Source organism: Habropoda laboriosa, unplaced genomic scaffold, assembly GCF_001263275.1.
Source record: "Habropoda laboriosa isolate 0110345459 unplaced genomic scaffold, ASM126327v1 scaffold523, whole genome shotgun sequence".
In the NCBI taxonomy this organism is placed as follows: Eukaryota; Metazoa; Arthropoda; class Insecta; order Hymenoptera; family Apidae; genus Habropoda; species Habropoda laboriosa.
This window is the reverse complement of record NW_017100752.1, coordinates 463,303-483,712: the sequence shown is the minus strand read 5'-3', so window position 1 is coordinate 483,712 and position 20,410 is coordinate 463,303. Positions and strand designations below refer to the sequence as shown.

The window sequence follows — 20,410 nt, the reverse complement described above, 5'->3', positions numbered from 1 at the left end:
ACTTGAGGAAATTTTTAATAAACGTACTTTCAGTACTTACGACATTGTCGTCTCTTAGTACAAACATAAAGTCGAGAGGTAGTTAAATGCACGCGTACGCCAGAAATTTGAAATTCAATTTTCTTGGAAACTAAGCTTCTTATGAGAAAATTTTATTCCTCATTTTCGGTTTATTTTTATGTGTAGAATCATCATCTGCCCAATTATCTTGGGCCGCCTTAAAATCATACTTAATTGCCACCTAACGTTCAGCTCCATAGGTCTCGAAAAATAATTCAACAAGTACTTAAATAACTTCCACAGTAAGAAATAAAAAAACAACTGATTATCAAAAAATGCCTCTTCTTTCCTGGATACATTGTTAACTGATTTTTCTGTGAATTTCTTTATCCTCCAACAGACAAGCTGAATTAATTCGTTCTTAACTCTTCTGATTAACAAATGTGCCAATTAAGAGATTCTTTATTTTTCCATGGAAATTTTCAATCGTTCGAAGTCGTGTAATTTAAATATTAATAATAGAGCGATATTGAACGAATTTTTCTCTAATTTATGTCGAATTATAGAGCTCTCTTATGAACAAACTAACAAAACAGAAATTGTTCAAAGTGCAATATCGACAAATTAGCGAATATAAATTCTCAAAAAAAAAAAAAAAAAGAAACATTTCAAACGACAATTAAGTTTGCACAGAGCTTGTTAAAAAACTCTCGTATTGAACATTTTTATTAGCAGACAAATATCCTTGTTCAAAGGGGAAAGGATACGTTCGTTTAAGTTTTATTCGGTCAACGAGACTTTGTACGAGGTACGCATTTAATCGATGCAATTATACGTTTCGGACAACATTTCTTTCTTTCTTTTTTTTAACGCAAACACGACCCTAGGGAAAGCCTGCCAGCAAGCAATGAAGATTAAACGATATAACGAGGAGCAAAGATTATAGAATTTAAATGCCGGATGTAATCTGATGAAGAATTAATAAATAACAGCAACGGGATCGCAATTTCGTGGATCAATATCGCGTAACGATAAAAGAGAAATAATTTCCAGAGATTACACGTTTTCATATCTCGCCTGGTTAATTAAACCGGAAACTGGAGGCGCGTATTAAATGGCGATTAACGAGGTATTGAAAAGGGTTCGTATCGAATGAAACACGGAAAAAATGTACAATTTCTCAGCTTGCTGTGAATCATAGAATCCTTCAACGTAACGATACAATTTTTATCTCGAACTGTAATAAAAAATTAGTAAACATATTTATCAATGTACAACTTTTTTTTCAAAATTGCTCGAGATTGCTCTAAAAATGCTGAATTACTTTCACGTCTTCGATTCAGCATAAAAATACCGTTAATAGAGTTATCCATGATTTTTAAGTTTGCAGTTGAATAATTATGAATCTGTTTAACACGTTCGCTGCCACTGACGCAGCATGTGCGTTCCAAAATATATTCCTCAGCGCACTATGGATTTTTTAACGGCGGTGAACGTGTTGAATTATTTGCAAGCTTTTTAGACTAAAGTGTGCAAGATTAAACTTCACTTTGAAATTTTTTAAATAACATTATTCGTTAATTTTAATAATCGATTAATAAGGTGGAATTTGTTGAAATAGAAAAAGCTGTGAGAATTTATATTTCTGCTCTGGGGTTCATATTTACAAGTATTCGTTTGGATTTCTGGGTTAAGAAAATGCTTTTCATAATTTAAACTCTTTTCTTGGAAATATTTCTGAGAGCTTTTAAAGCTACGAAATGTGAATTAACTTCCTCGTGGATTGCACTTGCAGTGCAAAATATAACCGAACTGTGACAAACATGATTTACGTTAAAAAAAAATATATGTGTCATTTTAATTAAATTTTCATCTATTACATTATGAACCAACAAATTCGAGTTACACGTATATACACATTGTACACACAATTCTGCATCCTCCTTTTTATCACAGTGTTCAAGCACTAAGTAGCTAACTCTGACGAAAAGACAATAGTCTGAAGAGCTCTTCACTAGGACGACCCAAAAGTCTCATTACTATCTCGCAGAACTGGGTAAAATATTATTTGCAACTGTAAACGGTATAACTGTGAAAATAAAATGATTTATTTGTTGCAGTACGTTTGTGAAATAATATTTAAAAATAGTGTCTTATTTGAGAGATATTCGGCAATTGTCACCGTTTAACAGTGAGGCTTTATGTTGAAATATCTCATTAATTTTAATTTATTTTTGACCTTATTTGCAATATTTAAGAATTGATCATTGCCGAATTCAGAGCAGGTATGAAATGCAAACATATGAAACATCTATTTTTTAAACATGATGTGTAGTCTGAGCAATGCATTTTGCTAAATACGAATAGGCACACTTTTAAATGAAAAATGAATTTACTTTGCGAAGTTGTCCAATTTCTCGCGTTATGATACTATTTCTTCCCCCGTCCATATTTTCATTGTGAGGAAATACTTCAAATGTGCATTTAAAATAGAAGATTAAAATATTTCATGCTTCGGGTCATTAGAACACAAATACTTTATTTCCTAAAATTTCGCCTCCTATTTAAAATATAATTTTATTCGAACCTTGTTGCAAAAATTTTTCCTCTAAATTCTACCCAACTCTGCTTTCCTATCTCTAAATATTCTCTTTGCAACAACCATTCGATCGAATATACTCAATACGTTCCTCAATATACAGGGTGCTTCAGAAATAGGGTGCTTAGCTAAAATATTCCACGAAAAGGTCATATAAACAAATGTCCGAAAACTCTTCCTTTTCGAGATATAAACACTTTTAATTCATCTCGAAATTGAACGATAATTGAAACTGTTGAAAAAAGAAAAAGAGAAGAAAAGAATTTTCAGAGCGACGTTTGTGAAATTTTTCATCCTTAAAGAGGTTAGAGTACGCCAAAGTTTGGCCACCAGCGTCTGAACCACCCTGTACATACACCTGAGCAATCATCATAAATCCATATCTATCAATTTGAATGAGAAGAAGGAGTAAAATGGTTGAGGGAGGACGACGAGGGGAAACATACATAGTCTGGCAAAGAATTCTTGAGCGTGGCGCGCGTCCAGTGTAGGGGCATGGTATTATCCCGCTGCATTGTCCGGATTATAAGACGAGAAGGCCATACTAGGCAGCGATGTACACAATGGGAGGAAGGTAGGGACAGGACGGCTATGACGCAATTACGGCGCAGACTCATTGTTTCATTAGGGAAGACAAAGGGAATCTGAAATAATGGACAAATAGGCGCGTTTATGCAGTGCCGGTCCTCTTCTCCTACTCCAATTAGAACCTCGTGCGGGACAGGGTGGGCGCGGGGGATGCCCCGACGTCGGTGGATCGTCGGATGCAGGCAGCTTCGAGGCTCTGACGTTTGTTCGCGTCGCCCCGTGCGGCAGCAATTATGCTGCTGCCGTGCGCGCACACACACACGCGCACACAACCGCTGACAGGAGGAGACAGGAAGTGCGCATGCGCGAGCGAGTAGAGGTCGCGACCGTCGACGTCGTCGGACGAGTCGCGTGCTTTTCGGTCCGTTTGAATTTCGATGTGTGTAATGCGAATTACGGTGCAACGAGATGCGAACAGGTACACCTGGCTTTTGCCCTTGCTGCACGTTGCTGTTTGAACGAATAAATAAATTCGAGCTTGAGGATGAGAAAATTTTGTTGCGACGTGTTTAAACGTCGATGATTTGAAGGTTAGTTGAACGTTTGGATACTAAATGCGGAAAGAATTTTGTGCACGAATTTGATGTGTGTATTCTGTGCATTGTTTAACGTGTAAGGCTCCTACAGAGTCCATGAAGCTGATAAATTAGGAAGTAAAATTACTTTGCTAACAAATTTTACTTACATTATGTATTGTATCGCGATGCACCCTTGGTAGCAGATGGCGCGACAGTCGCACGCGCAATGGATGCCGGATCAAATGTGACCCAATACTAAAATCGTTGTCGCATGCAAACGAAATTACATTTTTTTATTTTACCTAGCATTGTATTGCTTAAAATTATTAATATTACGATTAATATAAGAATACATATTCATAATATAAAGAGAAGAGAGTTATATCTCTGTTGTAAAGTCCAATGTTCAAAGTGTAGTTCTATTTAAGTTCAGATAGGCTAGTTGTCTGCGATAAAGTCCAAGTTCGTCGTGTTTCGAGGCCGTTTTTAACTTCGAACCTTTCAACTTTCTTTTACGTTGGATTCTTCTTATACAGGGTGTTCCAGTTTTTTCAAATAGGTAGCCTTTGCTTTCCGTAGGATCTTAGAAAGTAACTGTGCAAAATTTGATTCAGCTTGATCCAAGGGAACATGTGTGCGTACAGACAGACGTTCTATTTTATATACAGGGTGTCCCAGTTCTTTCTTATCAAACTTTAAAATACATTCTAGGGATATAAGTAAGAAAAGAAATATTTTATAAACATAGGTTTGAAGATTCATTGAAAAGTTACAACAAAAATAGGAAATACATGGAACAGAAACTTTCTGGCATGCCGATTTCGAAATTGCCGAAAAAGTCCCAAAATTCACTGATGACATCGTTCGCTCTAAAACCAAGGACTTTTTTCGTCGTGGTATCCATCTTCTGCTTAAATGGTGGCAAAAGGTAATAGATAATTGTGGAAAGTATTTTGATTAAAAATTATCATACGATGTATAAGATATTAATAAAGAAAATTGCTATGAAAACGACGGAAACTTTTGCATACCCCTGATATTATAGACCAGCGATTTTTAACCTTTATCTCACGGCTCGTACAGACTAATTATTAACCCTTTGCGATCGGCACATTTCTCTGGTTGGGACTATCAGCTAGTCGGAGCAAATTTAGATTTTTAAAGTTATTTTTGCATAGTTGATTTATTATATATATAAGGATATTGAAAAACAGAATATTTTGAAACTGATACATTTTGTTTAATACATACTAGTTATAGTGCATAAAAATAAAACGTTTTAATTTTTGTAATTTTCCAAAGTATGATACTTGACAAAACAAAGATCATGCCGCCATAGCGGTGACACCGATTTCTAGAACAAAATTGAAATGCCGCCACTATGGCGGCACCGATCGCAAAGGGTTAAAATTCTACAGCACACCAAAAAAATATCTTACATTTTCATATACAAGAAAAATCATTTTTTTCCGTTACACTTTTAACTTTTCTAACTTGTATTAAGAAATATTGGCACACCGATTGAAAGTCGGTGTTACAGACTAATATACAATACTATTCTACAAAGTGGAAATCTTTGTACAGAGAATTTACTTGACAGAGCTGCGTTCCCATTTAACAAACTCGTTGATCCCACGAAAACACGAGTTTCAGCTGTTTTAAAACACCGTTATCCCACGTTTAAAAAACGAGGAGGTAACTCGGAGTATAATGAAAATCAGATTCGCGAAACAGGTAGAACGAAATTAAGCGCATTTGACTTGGGACAGGGTAAAACAGTGTGATTATCGATATGTTCGGATTAAACGTGGCAGAGAGAAAAAAAAATGAATAACAGAGAGACAAGGGAGGAAAGGGAGCGTATGAAACAAGCAGGGTGAAGAATAACGATGCCTTCTACCATTGGATTATATACCGCGCTAATGCGCTTACAAATTTGCACGCAAAAATATTCCTTCTCGTTCTTTTAATGAAAACATAACGAGGAAGTAAGAGGCTTTAATGCATCAGTTTTGCATATATTCATCGAGGCTGTGTAATTAATTTATCAACTAGACTTCGAACACTCGCGTGATTCAATTTTTAGTAATTACGCGAGACTTGGAAGTTGAATTTTTAGCGAAATTCTGAAAGGACGTAATTAACTCACCTTTAGCTGTTTAACGTGTAATAATAGTTTTCACTTTTACAATTATAATTTTGTTGATAATGCAGTGTTCTGTTTGAAAGCTAGTAATGATGTTATGTTATTTTGATACAACAAAAGAATTGAAAATAAAGGTATATCTGCGGTAACAATATTCATCAACCGATAATTAGATTTTATCGTCGCCGTTAAATTCAGAATAATAAAAGTTATCAGAAGGTTTCTAAAAGTTGCAATTAATTTTTAAAAATTCCTTTTATTTCCCAAATTGTTTCTCAATTATTCCGGCATTATTTTTTTTTAAAATGTGTCTCCAAATAAGAACACTAGTCTTAATTTTACTTGTAGGTGTTTCCTTAAGAATTTTAATTCTCTGGCAATTTGAAAATTGAAGAATGCATTGAAAAAAAATGTGAGCTTCTCTTATTCGTTCATTGACACTTTACAATCCACTGAATTTATACTTGTACAATTCTTTTCAGAATCGTCTTACATTGTAATGTACAAAAAAAGTTGCAACACCTAGAAATTAGGTCTGCTTTGAGGAAAAAATGACCTTTTTCAATAAACGGGACACTTTTTACCCGAATTTTAATCACTTCTCCCTTTCAGTGCCCCGAACAATATGCGCGGGTTACGGATTAGTGCGATTTCGTATCTCCGAAATAATATGTAATTTCGTTATGTAATTTCATTTCGAACAATATATAATTTCAATGGAGAAACGCTGTATGAAGTTCGTTTCAACGAAAAACGGCGAGAAATGAATCATATTTGCGAAACGTATCGTCTCAAGCAACCCTTAATGAAACGCGTTCACCGTTGATGGCGTCACAGTTTTCTGTAACAAGTGTCGAAGGTTTAAACGTATTTATCGGATGGAAAGAAACGAGTCAGCGTCGTTACCGACGTCTTCCCGAATGAAATTCGTATTTGGGAGGAAGAATGTGGTAGAAGAAAGACGGGTAGAAAGAAAGTAAACGAGCATGGAGATCCTTTAAGAGGACAGAGAAGGAAGAATGGACTGGCAGTCCCGACGGAACCGCGGCTTTGTTCTCAGCTATTACTCGCCCCCACAAACCCTGAGGATATTATTATATCTCTCCCCGTCAGTCGGCATTCACTGTCCTCGTTTCTTGTACGCGAATTCACCAGCAACGGCGGAGCTCATCGTATTTATTTTATTAAACCATTTTCCAAGCTTCCTCTCGCCGCGAAACTTTCTCGCCCCCTGGATGAAAGATAATCATACCCCAGGACTTTCTCTCCCTCTCTCTCTCTTACTCATTCTCTCATTCACTCACTCTCTTATTCTCTTTCATACTCTCTCTCTCTCTCTCCCTCCCACTCACTCATTCTCTCTTGCTCTCTCCCTCCCTCACACAGACACTCACTTTCTTTCTCTCTCTCAGTCATTCCTTCTCTCTCTTTCTCTCTCTCTCAGTCATTCCCTCACTTTCTCTCTCTCTCTCACACTCACTCACTCACTTTCTCTCTCACACTTACTCACTTTTTCCCTCTCTCCCTCTCACTCACTCACTCATTCCCTCACTTTCTCTCTCTTTCTCTTTCACACTCTCTCTCTCACTCATTCCCTCACTTTCTCTCTCTCTCTCACACTCACATCTTGAAGGTCATTCCAAGGTCATCGATATTTTTCATTTACTATTTAACCCTTTGCGATCGGCATATTTCTCTGGTTGGACTATCAGCTAGTCGAAGCAAATTTAAATTTTCAAAGTTATTTTTGCATAGTTTATTTATTATATATATAAGGATATTGAAAAACAGAATATTTTGAAACTGATACATTTTGTTTAATACATACTAGTTATAGTGCATAAAAATAAAACGTTTTAATTTTTGTAATTTTCCAAAGTATGATACTTGACAAAACAAAGATCATGCCGCCATAGCGGTGACACCGATTTCTAGAACAAAATTGAAATGCCGCCACTATGGCGGCACCGATCGCAAAGGGTTAAAATTCTACAGCACACCAAAAAAATATCTTACATTTTCATATACAAGAAAAATCATTTTTTTCCGTTACACTTTTAACTTTTCTAACTTGTATTAAGAAATATTGGCACACCGATTGAAAGTCGGTGTTACAGACTAATATACAATACTATTCTACAAAGTGGAAATCTTTGTACAGAGAATTTACTTGACAGAGCTGCGTTCCCATTTAACAAACTCGTTGATCCCACGAAAACACGAGTTTCAGCTGTTTTAAAACACCGTTATCCCACGTTTAAAAAACGAGGAGGTAACTCGGAGTATAATGAAAATCAGATTCGCGAAACAGGTAGAACGAAATTAAGCGCATTTGACTTGGGACAGGGTAAAACAGTGTGATTATCGATATGTTCGGATTAAACGTGGCAGAGAGAAAAAAAAATGAATAACAGAGAGACAAGGGAGGAAAGGGAGCGTATGAAACAAGCAGGGTGAAGAATAACGATGCCTTCTACCATTGGATTATATACCGCGCTAATGCGCTTACAAATTTGCACGCAAAAATATTCCTTCTCGTTCTTTTAATGAAAACATAACGAGGAAGTAAGAGGCTTTAATGCATCAGTTTTGCATATATTCATCGAGGCTGTGTAATTAATTTATCAACTAGACTTCGAACACTCGCGTGATTCAATTTTTAGTAATTACGCGAGACTTGGAAGTTGAATTTTTAGCGAAATTCTGAAAGGACGTAATTAACTCACCTTTAGCTGTTTAACGTGTAATAATAGTTTTCACTTTTACAATTATAATTTTGTTGATAATGCAGTGTTCTGTTTGAAAGCTAGTAATGATGTTATGTTATTTTGATACAACAAAAGAATTGAAAATAAAGGTATATCTGCGGTAACAATATTCATCAACCGATAATTAGATTTTATCGTCGCCGTTAAATTCAGAATAATAAAAGTTATCAGAAGGTTTCTAAAAGTTGCAATTAATTTTTAAAAATTCCTTTTATTTCCCAAATTGTTTCTCAATTATTCCGGCATTATTTTTTTTTAAAATGTGTCTCCAAATAAGAACACTAGTCTTAATTTTACTTGTAGGTGTTTCCTTAAGAATTTTAATTCTCTGGCAATTTGAAAATTGAAGAATGCATTGAAAAAAAATGTGAGCTTCTCTTATTCGTTCATTGACACTTTACAATCCACTGAATTTATACTTGTACAATTCTTTTCAGAATCGTCTTACATTGTAATGTACAAAAAAAGTTGCAACACCTAGAAATTAGGTCTGCTTTGAGGAAAAAATGACCTTTTTCAATAAACGGGACACTTTTTACCCGAATTTTAATCACTTCTCCCTTTCAGTGCCCCGAACAATATGCGCGGGTTACGGATTAGTGCGATTTCGTATCTCCGAAATAATATGTAATTTCGTTATGTAATTTCATTTCGAACAATATATAATTTCAATGGAGAAACGCTGTATGAAGTTCGTTTCAACGAAAAACGGCGAGAAATGAATCATATTTGCGAAACGTATCGTCTCAAGCAACCCTTATTGAAACGCGTTCGCCGTCGATGGCGTCACAGTTTTCTGTAACAAGTGTCGAAGGTTTAAACGTATTTATCGGATGGAAAGAAACGAGTCGGCGTCGTTACCGACGTCTTCCCGAATGAAATTCGTATTTGGGAGGAAGAATGTGGTAGAAGAAAGACGGGTAGAAAGAAAGTAAACGAGCATGGAGATCCTTTAAGAGGACAGAGAAGGAAGAATGGACTGGCAGTCCCGACGGAACCGCGGCTTTGTTCTCAGCTATTACTCGCCCCCACAAACCCTGAGGATATTATTATATCTCTCCCCGTCAGTCGGCATTCACTGTCCTCGTTTCTTGTACGCGAATTCACCAGCAACGGCGGAGCTCATCGTATTTATTTTATTAAACCATTTTCCAAGCTTCCTCTCGCCGCGAAACTTTCTCGCCCCCTGGATGAAAGATAATCATACCCCAGGACTTTCTCTCCCTCTCTCTCTCTTACTCATTCTCTCATTCACTCACTCTCTTATTCTCTTTCATACTCTCTCTCTCTCTCTCCCTCCCACTCACTCATTCTCTCTTGCTCTCTCCCTCCCTCACACAGACACTCACTTTCTTTCTCTCTCTCAGTCATTCCTTCTCTCTCTTTCTCTCTCTCTCAGTCATTCCCTCACTTTCTCTCTCTCTCTCACACTCACTCACTCACTTTCTCTCTCACACTTACTCACTTTTTCCCTCTCTCCCTCTCACTCACTCACTCATTCCCTCACTTTCTCTCTCTTTCTCTTTCACACTCTCTCTCTCACTCATTCCCTCACTTTCTCTCTCTCTCTCACACTCACTCACTTTCTCTCTCTCTCTCACACTCACTCACTCACTTTCTCTCTCACACTTACTCACTTTTTCCCTCTCTCCCTCTCCCTCTCACTCACTCATTCCCTCACTTTCTCTCTCTTTCTCTCTCACACTCACTCTCTCTCTCTCTCTCTCTCTCTCTCACTCAATCCCTCACTTTCTCTCTCTCTCTCTCTCACACTCACTCACTCACTTTCTCTCTTTCTCTCACACTCACTCACTTTCTCCCTCTCTCCCTCTCTCTCACTCTCTTTCTCTCTTTCTCTCTAACACTCACTCACTCACTTTCTCTCTCTCTCTCTCTCTCTCACTCACTTTATCTCTCTTTCTCACTCACTCGTTCATTTATTCTCTTTCTCTCTCTTTTTCTCTCACTCACTCATTTTCTCACTTTCCCCCTCCTCTCTTTCTCTCTCGATCTCCTCCGATCTATAATAACGTGTTTTGTCTTGTAAAGCCTCACACAGACACTCACTTTCTTTCTCTCTCTCAGTCATTCCTTCTCTCTCTTTCTCTCTCTCGCAGGCATTCCCTCTCTCACTCATTCCCTCACTTTCTCTCTTTCTCACTCATTAGTTTATTTGTTCTCTTTCTCTCTCTCGCCCATTATCTCTTGCTCTCTCTTTCTCTCACACTTATTCTCTCTCTCTCTCTCTCTTGCTCTCTCTCACGCAGATACTCACTTTCTCTCACTCACTCATTCCCTCACTTTCTCTCTCTTTCTCTCTCACTCACTTTCTCTCTCTCTCTCCCTCTCTCTCTCTCTCTCACTCATTCCCTCATTTTCTCTCTCACACTCACTCACTCACTTTCTCCCTCTCTCCCTCTCTCTCTCTCACTCACTTTCTCTTTTTCTTTCACACTCACTCACTCACTTTCTCTCTCTCCCCCTCTCTCTCACTCACTTTATCTCTCTTTCTCACTCACTCACTCGTTCATTTATTCTCTTTCTCTCTCTTTTTCTCTCACTCACTCATTTCCTCACTTTCCCCCTCCTCTCTTTCTCTCTCGATCTCCTCCGATCTATAATAACGCGTTTTGTCTTGTAAAAGGAAGAGGAAGAAGAATTACGTTTGCACGAGCGTAATCGACTTCCCGCGGAGTTTATTTTATTATTGATTCCAATCCGTTAATGAGTTCCCGTTACTTTTGCACCCTGTGATTCCTCGGAACTTCGTCTGATTTCATTTGGCTTTCGCGGAAACGGTAGATCCCGTTGTGAGATGACGGAAGAATTTTTTTTCTATTAATCGATGGTAGTTCAATTGATCTTTGATATTGGAATTAAGTTGTTTATTCATTATGTTGAAATACAGAGAAACGGATGGATGGAAAGGTGATTACAGAGAGGAGGAGCAATTTGACAGAGAAGTTTCATAGAATTTAAATAAAGTTTCTTCGTGTATTTGAACGTTGCTAGATGGAAATTAAATATTTCATAAATCGGCTTCGGGAATCTGAACGATGAAGTTAACAGTGAGAAATATAATTAAAAATATTGTAGAAACGTTCGAGCTTTTTTTTTCTTTTATTAAGCGGATTAAAAAAGCAAAATTCATATTAAGAGTATGTATATTTACACAAATTTACGTGAAAATGGATTAATTTTTAATACACAGTATTATTAATATATTATTTAAACAAATGAATTTTTCTGAAAGCTACTTATGTAGGTGAATTCATCAGTGAGAAACACATAATCTCGACATTTAAACCATTCCTCTATCTCTCATAGTTTCCGAGGTAGTAGACCAAATAATTTTGGGTGAAAAAGGATCTAAGACCTAATGTTCCACAATTTTTGTTTCCAACGCGACATACGAACCTAGACAATAAACGTTTAAAATATTGTCAAGGAACGTAAACTTGATAGCAGCAAAAATTACTAAAAATATAAAAAGGCGGTGGGTCAAAAAAGACCCGAAGACCGCTCTAGGGTTAAACTTGCAACTCGCAACAAAACCGTAGGAATATCACGCTAAGAGAGAGAAAGTTTGAAAGAAAAAGCTCACGTTTGACTCGCGGGAGGAGTGCAATTCGAATCAACAGCCATAGTTGTGTATACGCGGGGCGAGATATGGGAAGGAGCGGCGGAGGGCCGCTGGGTATAATAAAGTCTATTTCAGTTGGTATTATGTCAAGTTAGGCTCGTTAGCTGAACTCGAGCTTTTTAAAAAACACTCGACCGCCGTGGTTGCTGTCGGCTCGTTGAACATGCACGTGGATAAGAGGGCATCCCCTCCGACTGGCCGCGAATGCCATCCTCGTACATGCAATTATCCTTCCATATCCTCGCTCCAGGTGTAGCTCTATGAAACAGCTTAAGTGCCGCCTTCAGCGCCGTTCCTCATCTTACTCTCGTTTTCTTTCTATTTTATTCCCCACCGCGCCATCCTGCACCTTCTCTCTACTCTGTCTCCACACTTTCCTCGCTGCTGTGTCGCAAGGGAGGAAGATTAGGCGAGGGGGTTGTCTAATGGAGAACTTTATCGCGTTCGAGTAAGTTTTTCTTTTTTTTAACAACGCTGTATATTTTTGAACGCGGTTTTCTTTGGGAATGACACTTGCGGAAAAGAAGTATACAGTAAATTCTCTACAAGTGTCAGTCCGCAAGGAACCTAAACCTGACACTTGTAGAGTCAGGGACTACGTTTTCGAGCCTCGCGCCCGCGAATAAAAGATAAGGATGAAACGTGAGTCGGGGCAACCAAGCGATTTAAATACCAACTTTTTTAATTTTACGTTTTCTTATCCCGAAATTTTTCTCAACATATTGATGAGATTTTTCTTATGAAAATGACATCAAATACGACATAATTTGAACAACATTTACTTATTAACACGTTCACTGTCACGCCAGACGCATAATAAGGTGCAGAATATTATTTAACACGTTAAACGCCACGCCGGTCCCTAGATTTTTGGTTCGTGCTACGCGGCCGCGCGCGTCGGTCCTTGCGTTCTGATTGTGAGACAAAACATTTTGTTTAGGCGATATCGAGTTTTGTTCAATCAAAGCTTTCAGAACAGGAATATAACATTTTAACAAAAGTTAAAAAGTAGTTTTTTAAGGATTTTTAAGTCGTCTTCTGTTTATTATTCGCCCGTCGCGCATAGCCCAGTTGACGGTCGAGTGTGGCGTGAACGGAAAGGCAAGCAAAACAGGCTGGGCGTTTAACGCGTTAAAAAAGGGATAGATAGTTTAATAGTAGAATTATTTAATAAAATATAGAAAATTCTTTAAACGTGTTCAAAAATAAATTAGTCATTTATTCTGAAAACTTGCGGAAGAAAATTGCAGTCGGTACTTTCTGAGCATAGTTTTGGTAATTAATCGATTACAAGTAATCCATAATAAGGCGCGGAACATTATTTAGGAAAGCGATAGAAAGTTTAATAGTAAAATCATTTAATAAATTATAGAAAATAGCTTATTATTTTTTTAAACGTGTTCAAAAATAAATTAGTCATTTATTCAGAAGAGTTGCGAAAAAGAAATCACAGTTGGTAAACGCTGAGCATACTTTTGAAAAATGGTTGATTACAAGTGATCCATAATAAGGCATAAAGTATTATTTGTGAAAGGGATAATAAGTTTAATAGTACAATTATTTAATAAAATATATTTTTAAGCGTTCAGAAGTGAACTTGTCATTTATTTAGCATTCCAGGAAGATTATCTAGAATTGATGGCAAGGATAGTAAAGTGTTCGAAATTCAAATTCAACGAAATGATCGAAATTCAACGTCCGCAAAATTCACTCGTTCAAATTTCAAAATACTTTCAGTAGAACGAATTCACAAAAGCGGTGATATAACGTTATATATATATGTACTTACAAAATTCATTAAAACCCTATACCGTCATTTTACAAATGCAGAATAGAGTTGAACAGAAAATTGCACACTTCTCGACTGATTAACTGTCTACTTGATATTTCATAGTATCTACATACTTGGAGAGTTCAAACGAACAATCTCCATCTGTAATATTTATCGACAAAATATACCATCCATAAATTTAAATCCCTCGATTTGCTCTGTTATAGTTATTCATAACTAAATGTCGAGAAAATTGAAATTTAATTTACCATTCAGATTACACATTTTTAAAGAACTTTCCTTGTAAAGTTCCCCTTATAATTACACATTTGTGAATAACTTCCCTCGTATTTCCTTATAACGTTCTAACAAAGGTGCTCTGAACGTTTCAGGTATGGTTTCAAAATCGTAGAGCAAAGTGGAGGAAAAGTGAGCGTTTGATAGAAGAACAGAGAAAAAGGGAGGGCGGCGGAGGGGCTAGCGCATTGGAAACGGCAGCCCTGGCGCCACCGACGTCTTCATCGGCAGGTCCAAGTCCCACAGGACACGATCCTGAAGGTACGATCACGAATAAAAGTGAAGGATATATTTATCAAGATTTCAATCTCTCTCTCACCGCTAATACGAATTATCTTATTTCATTTTCCTGTATTTATCTGTTTTTACGAAATCTTGTTTAAATTTGCTGCTAAAGTTATCTCGTAAAATTGTAAACGGCATATGAAACATACTGTAATATCCGTGAAAAATCGAAATTGCAATTTTAAACAAGCACGCATGGCGCTGATAGGGAAATTTAAGTTGGTCGTAAATATTAATTTCAGGCCACTATTGCAGTAGTATAACTTTTTCAAAATTGGACCGAACGACTTGAGTTTTTTTCAATGAAATTTTCAGCGTGTATATAGTTGACATAAATCTACAAAACGTACGTTTCAAATTTTCGCTACAGGCTCAGATCAGAAATTTTCAAAAAGTGACCTCTACAATTTTCCTCGCAATTCCCACAAAATACAATTTCTCCAAAATTTTTTCTACACGCCGTCTAAATAGCGAACTAATTCTTCTGACTTCTCAAAAAAAAAAAGTTGTTTGGTCCAATTTAAAGAAAAAGTTACACTGTTCCAAAAAATAGCCGGAAATTAATAACCGCAAATGATTTCATAAAAGTAAAGTCGCGATACTTTCTCCACAAAAGCACCACTTCCACCCTCAAACCCTGAAAATAATAATTATCCCCCGTGTCGTGTGTACGCCTTAAATCATCGATTCATCCATACGAATCCCGATTTTTCTGTTTCGGAAAAAAGGAACGACAAGCAGCAGCGCCCCCGATGTGGAGGACGCCGGTCCAGATGGAGCTGGCGGGTCAAGGAGCCCCAGCACGACTTCCGCCTCGGTCAGTCCGCGGCCCCAGCAGAGTCAGCCGTCCCTGGGTGGTGTCTCGACGCCACCTCCAACCCCCATAAGGGCGCCACCGCCACCACCTAGCACTGTAGGTGGTCTCGGCCCACCCGGCGAGAGGTGAGCTTTTAGCTTCGTTTGTATTTACGTCTTTAGGAAATATCTTCCTACTCCGCCCTTCCCTCCATCCCCCCTTGCCGCCCCATGGTCGTTCTCTCGTCTGAAAGTCAGCTCGCGATTTCCACGGTGAGGCAAGCACCACTGAACACCGTCGGCCGGATGCTTGATACGCGCCATTAAACCACTCCTCGTCGCTTCCTCCCGGCCCTCTTTCATCCCCCCACCCAACCCTCCTGCTGGGCCACGTTCGTCCCGACGTGCTCGTATAATCGTGATAATCGTCGCCTCGTTCCCCCCGCCCCCTCCTTCTCTCGCGTATATATACGAGAACGAGCCGGAGTGAGCGCGATTTAAGGACTGACCGTTCTCTGTCGCGTTTACGAGCAACGATGGGGGGTGAGTTGGTGGATATTGAAGAACGGGAGACGACGGGGTTACTGGAGAGAAATTGGGTTGAGGTTTAGCGGAGAAATGTCCGTCAGGAGGGAATTAACGTTGAACGGGGTGATTGGATTAAATTTGGAAGAATTTTTTGGGGGTAATGTGTGAAAGAATTATGGAAAGAGGAATTTTGTGGTTTGGTTTGTAGCGGGGGTAATGAGTGAAAGAATTGTGGCGAATTTGGTGGTTAACTCTGGAATTATGGTTAGACGGATGTTGGGTTAGTATGACAATTCTTTTCTCGCAGTGTTAACACTTTGACCTACGACAACGTATCAGACTCGTGGCAGAGATTTTGGTGAAGATGTGAGAAAGATAGTTATATTAGTGAGAAAAATTCATTGTAAACGTAACTTTCGTTTTGATTTGTAAGAAGGATTCCTAAATGTGATTAATCTGTAACGGATAAGCTTCTTTTACCTGATACAGTACTGCAACATTAAATGGCCGACGCTTATATGCATAGTCAGAAAAGAAATCATATGTTAAGGGGTTTAAGGAGGGAATTCTGGTTCGCAGTATCAATAATAATAATATTGTACATGTGTTTAAGTTTAGTTAACTATTTGAATTAATGAGATAGTTAATTAAACTTAAGTACATGTACAGTATTGTATTACCGAAATGTTTCTTTTATGATTTTATTGCACGATTTGTGAATACCCATCGACTCAAACAATTACATTCTTTTTTTCATTTTATTTAAGTTCAAAGCATCTCGGATAATACAGAATCTATGTAGGTTAGACGAGACTCCACTGTTTATGTATTTATAATAATGCTTATTAAATTGAGGAGCAGTTAGTATGTAAAATTGTTGTGTTAGAGCGATAAGATTCGAATTCGATGCTTTGATTCGTAAGGTAATTTGACGCAGCCGATAATTTTGGCTAATTTCTTCGAGAAATGCGATGTTTGTATGTTGTTTGCTTACTTGCAACACTTTAAAACAAAACGTAGAGCAAGGATTACCGTTGGCTCAAAATGACTGTCACCTGAGGATTAAAACGAGGATTATTATTTTTGTACAAAATGTGATTATACGATTTAAATTACATTTCTTCGCTGAAGTTAGTGTCTTCGAAGTGACTGACTTTATAAAGTAAAATTGTGCTTTGATACTAAAATTCGAAGAGTATTAAAATGTGGAGTCGATCATTTTGGCTTCTGAGTGGCTCGTATATCAGTGGAAATGTGCAGGGTGTTCGCGCTGGTTCTTAGCGTTTTTCCTCGTAAGTGGTAGATTTCTGAGGAAAATAGAACAGGACAAAATTGTATTACTTTTTATACGCAATGCGATGGCTTGAATTGATTTTTTAAATTTGCAATGGTTTTCACGTAACGACAAGTAGAATTCCCTTGAAAGAATTGAAACGAAATTCGGAAAATTCAAACTTGAAACTTAACGTTAAACAGTTTTCATTTTGTAATTATAAGTGAAAAATAAGAATTCTGAAATGTGAAATTTAAAGCTTGAAGTTCGAAATTAAAATTTAGAAACTGTTAATATCGCGTTAAAAATTACAATTAAGCGTTCGATTTGCTTGATTAGTAGTGTAGTATCGGGGCCTCCATACCCAAAAAATAGGAAACCAGTCCGGGAGAATAGAGAGGGAGTGGTTGGCGTAGCGCGCAAAGCCTCGGCTTGCTAAGCCTAAGGTCCTGGGTTCGATTCCCGTTGGGTCCCTCAGTATTTTTCCCTAGGTTCCTACAAATGAGGACTTGTCCGGGGTGGAGGCATCTACGGCTGCACGATGCCAGGCGCTGTGAGATGAAAACATCTCGAGGGTTGCACGTCTCCCAAAAATGCGTTGTTTCGGCTGTGTGCCACTGTGTGGGTGAGTGTGCCCGAAAGTGTTGAGTTGTGTTGCACGGAGGACAATTCGAGGGCGAATGTCAGTTCAGGATGGCCGAGTGTAGTATCGGGGCCTCCATGCCCAAATAGAAAACCAGCACGGGAGAATAGAGAGGGAGTGGTTGGCGTAGCGCGCAAAGCCTCGGCTTGCTAAGCCTAAGGTCCTGGGTTCGATTCCCGGTTGGGTCCCTCAGTATTTTTCCCTAGGTTCCTACAGTAGTATCTTATATGTCCTTAAAAAAAAAAAAAGAAATGACAATTTAATTGAACTGAAAAAGTTATTTGTGTCAGAGAGAGGTAAGGGAAGAAAAATTCTTTAAGGAATCAGACAGTACGTAGTGGAGCAAATTTGCTGTTCTCTCGAGAAGAGGGAAATTTGAAAGAAATTCTCGTGGAAAAATGAAATTTAAATGAACTTCTGACTCGACACGTGTTTCATGAAAAAAACTCACGTGCATGAAGATGGAATATGAAAATGCATTTCCAAGGGAGTTTCACCTTTCCACTGACAAAAGCGACTTTTTATTTGTGAATTATGGAGAAACGAAGCAAACGGAAATCCCACTTGCTGAGAATATTCTTTTAGCCTCTTCTCGAAATAACAGCATTGCAAAAAGTATCATATTGTTTTCACGATCCACCGAGTAATATATGTTTCAGAGCATGCATTAACGTCAATGTTTCTTTTTTTTTTCTATTAACATCGTTGAAATAATAATTCGACCGATGCTATTAATACTGCAACGAAGCGATTTCGAGGAAACCATGTTATTGGAAAGTCAAGTGTAAGCCATTATTGCGGAGGCATTAATAAAATAATATCGTATTCTGTAAACTATTCACCAATATTAATAATACTGTTTGCTATTAATGTTACTAACGTATTAACTATTTATCGGTAATGTTTATATTCATGGATCGATATCAGCTCAATATTAAAATAGTAATGGTTATATGAATATTTTTGTCGTTGTAAATAAGAGAAAATTTCAGAAAATTTATTCAATATTTAGTTGTCTATTCGGTATGCCTTCCTGAAGGAAGAAAATATTAACCCCTTGCCATACAATAACGAGTCAAACACGTGCCATAGATTTTGGGAGAAATGAATTTCAATTCCGATTTTCAATTTAATTTGTACAACTGAAGATTGCCAAATTTAATTCACCATCAGCTTTTCTTACTTAGTATAGTACTAAAACGGAAACAGCTGACGCTTAGATGGACAGTGAAGAAAAGAAGTCATACGTCAAGGGGTTAAAAGTAGGCATTTAAATAAAAATAAACAATAAAATGAATGAGTTAAATTTCGGTCAATGATACTTTCGCTTTGGATCCAACTGAACTTAGTATTAACGTTTAACCGACAGCCTGATCGAGGATAAGCTTACAAATCAATTTTAATCAAAATTCTTCCTAAATGAAAGACACGTGTTTGAACTGCATACTTGAAACATTGGATCCATCTAAAAGTACGAGGGTGGATTGAAAAGTTCGCAGCCTAAGTATGAAAAACTGCTGGTAACGTGTGATCATTTGTGTACCAATTTTCATGGTTCCACCTTGTTTTCTCTTTTACAACCGGTGAAATAGAGGTGTTTTGCAGTGACGAAGAAGAGATGGACAAAAATCTGTAGTGCTTCGTAATCAAGAAGAATTCTAGGAAATGAAGAAAATGCAAATTTGAAACTTAACATTGAAAAATTTTCATTTTGGAATTATCTTATATCTGGAGAGATGATCGTCGTGACATAGATCCTCACTGCAAGGACCTTGAATAATTTTTGCAAGAACCTTAAATAATTTTTAGAAGAATCTTGAATAATCTTAGTAGTGAGACTTTATCACCAGATATTGGATCACTGCTAGTTTTCTACGTTTCTCCATCTGTGCTCTATCAGTGCGAACACCTCTACTTCACTAGCTAGAAAAGAGAGTGAAATAACGACAGAGCCACGAAATCCCATGCATCAGTGTACAGATGAGACTTTTGAGACTTTCGCGACCTGGATTGCTTCAGTTGTTCTTTGAAGTTTCCGGGCTAGAGTCTGAGAGATTTCAATTGTTCAGCGCTGACCAATTAACCCTTTCATTACTATTGGCGCCTATAGGGGTTTTGAAAATTTGCTCGCACTGTACTGTCGGAGCTACCTGATACACTTCCGCCTTAATTTAATACTTAATTTTATCCTTTACACACCTTAGCTTAATAAATGAAATTTTAAAAGAAGAAATTTTGCAGCCGTGATTAAAAATTTACTCTCAGACGTTGCGCAGTAAAATTTGCCGTAGCAAAAGGGTTAAAATCACCGGATTGGTAACTAATGATTTTGTAAGACCAAATCCAAAAGGACACACGAAATTAACTGTGTGCCTCGATACCTTGATGAAGGTACCTGCAATGTTGGCAAAACGTCGAAATTTAACCCAGAATCCTCGAACAACACTTCAAACACTTGCAAATCACACCCCGATCCAGCAACAAAACCAACTAAACAATTCCTCCGCAAACTCACATCTACTCAACCTTACATTACCCTCCAATCACCAAATCCTA

The 20,410-nt window shown here is 37.6% G+C and overlaps 1 protein-coding gene across 1 annotated transcript in view; it reads left to right on the top strand.

Annotated features, from left to right (window-relative positions):
- The window catches only part of LOC108577167 (paired mesoderm homeobox protein 2A), a 51,006-nt gene that overhangs the window by 15,237 nt on the left and 15,359 nt on the right, over positions 1-20,410 (top strand). Inside the window, exons 3-4 of the mRNA XM_017940276.1 lie at positions 14,426-14,591; positions 15,344-15,557. Coding sequence (XP_017795765.1) covers positions 14,426-14,591; positions 15,344-15,557 — 380 coding nt within the window. The remainder of the gene's footprint in view (positions 1-14,425; positions 14,592-15,343; positions 15,558-20,410) is intronic.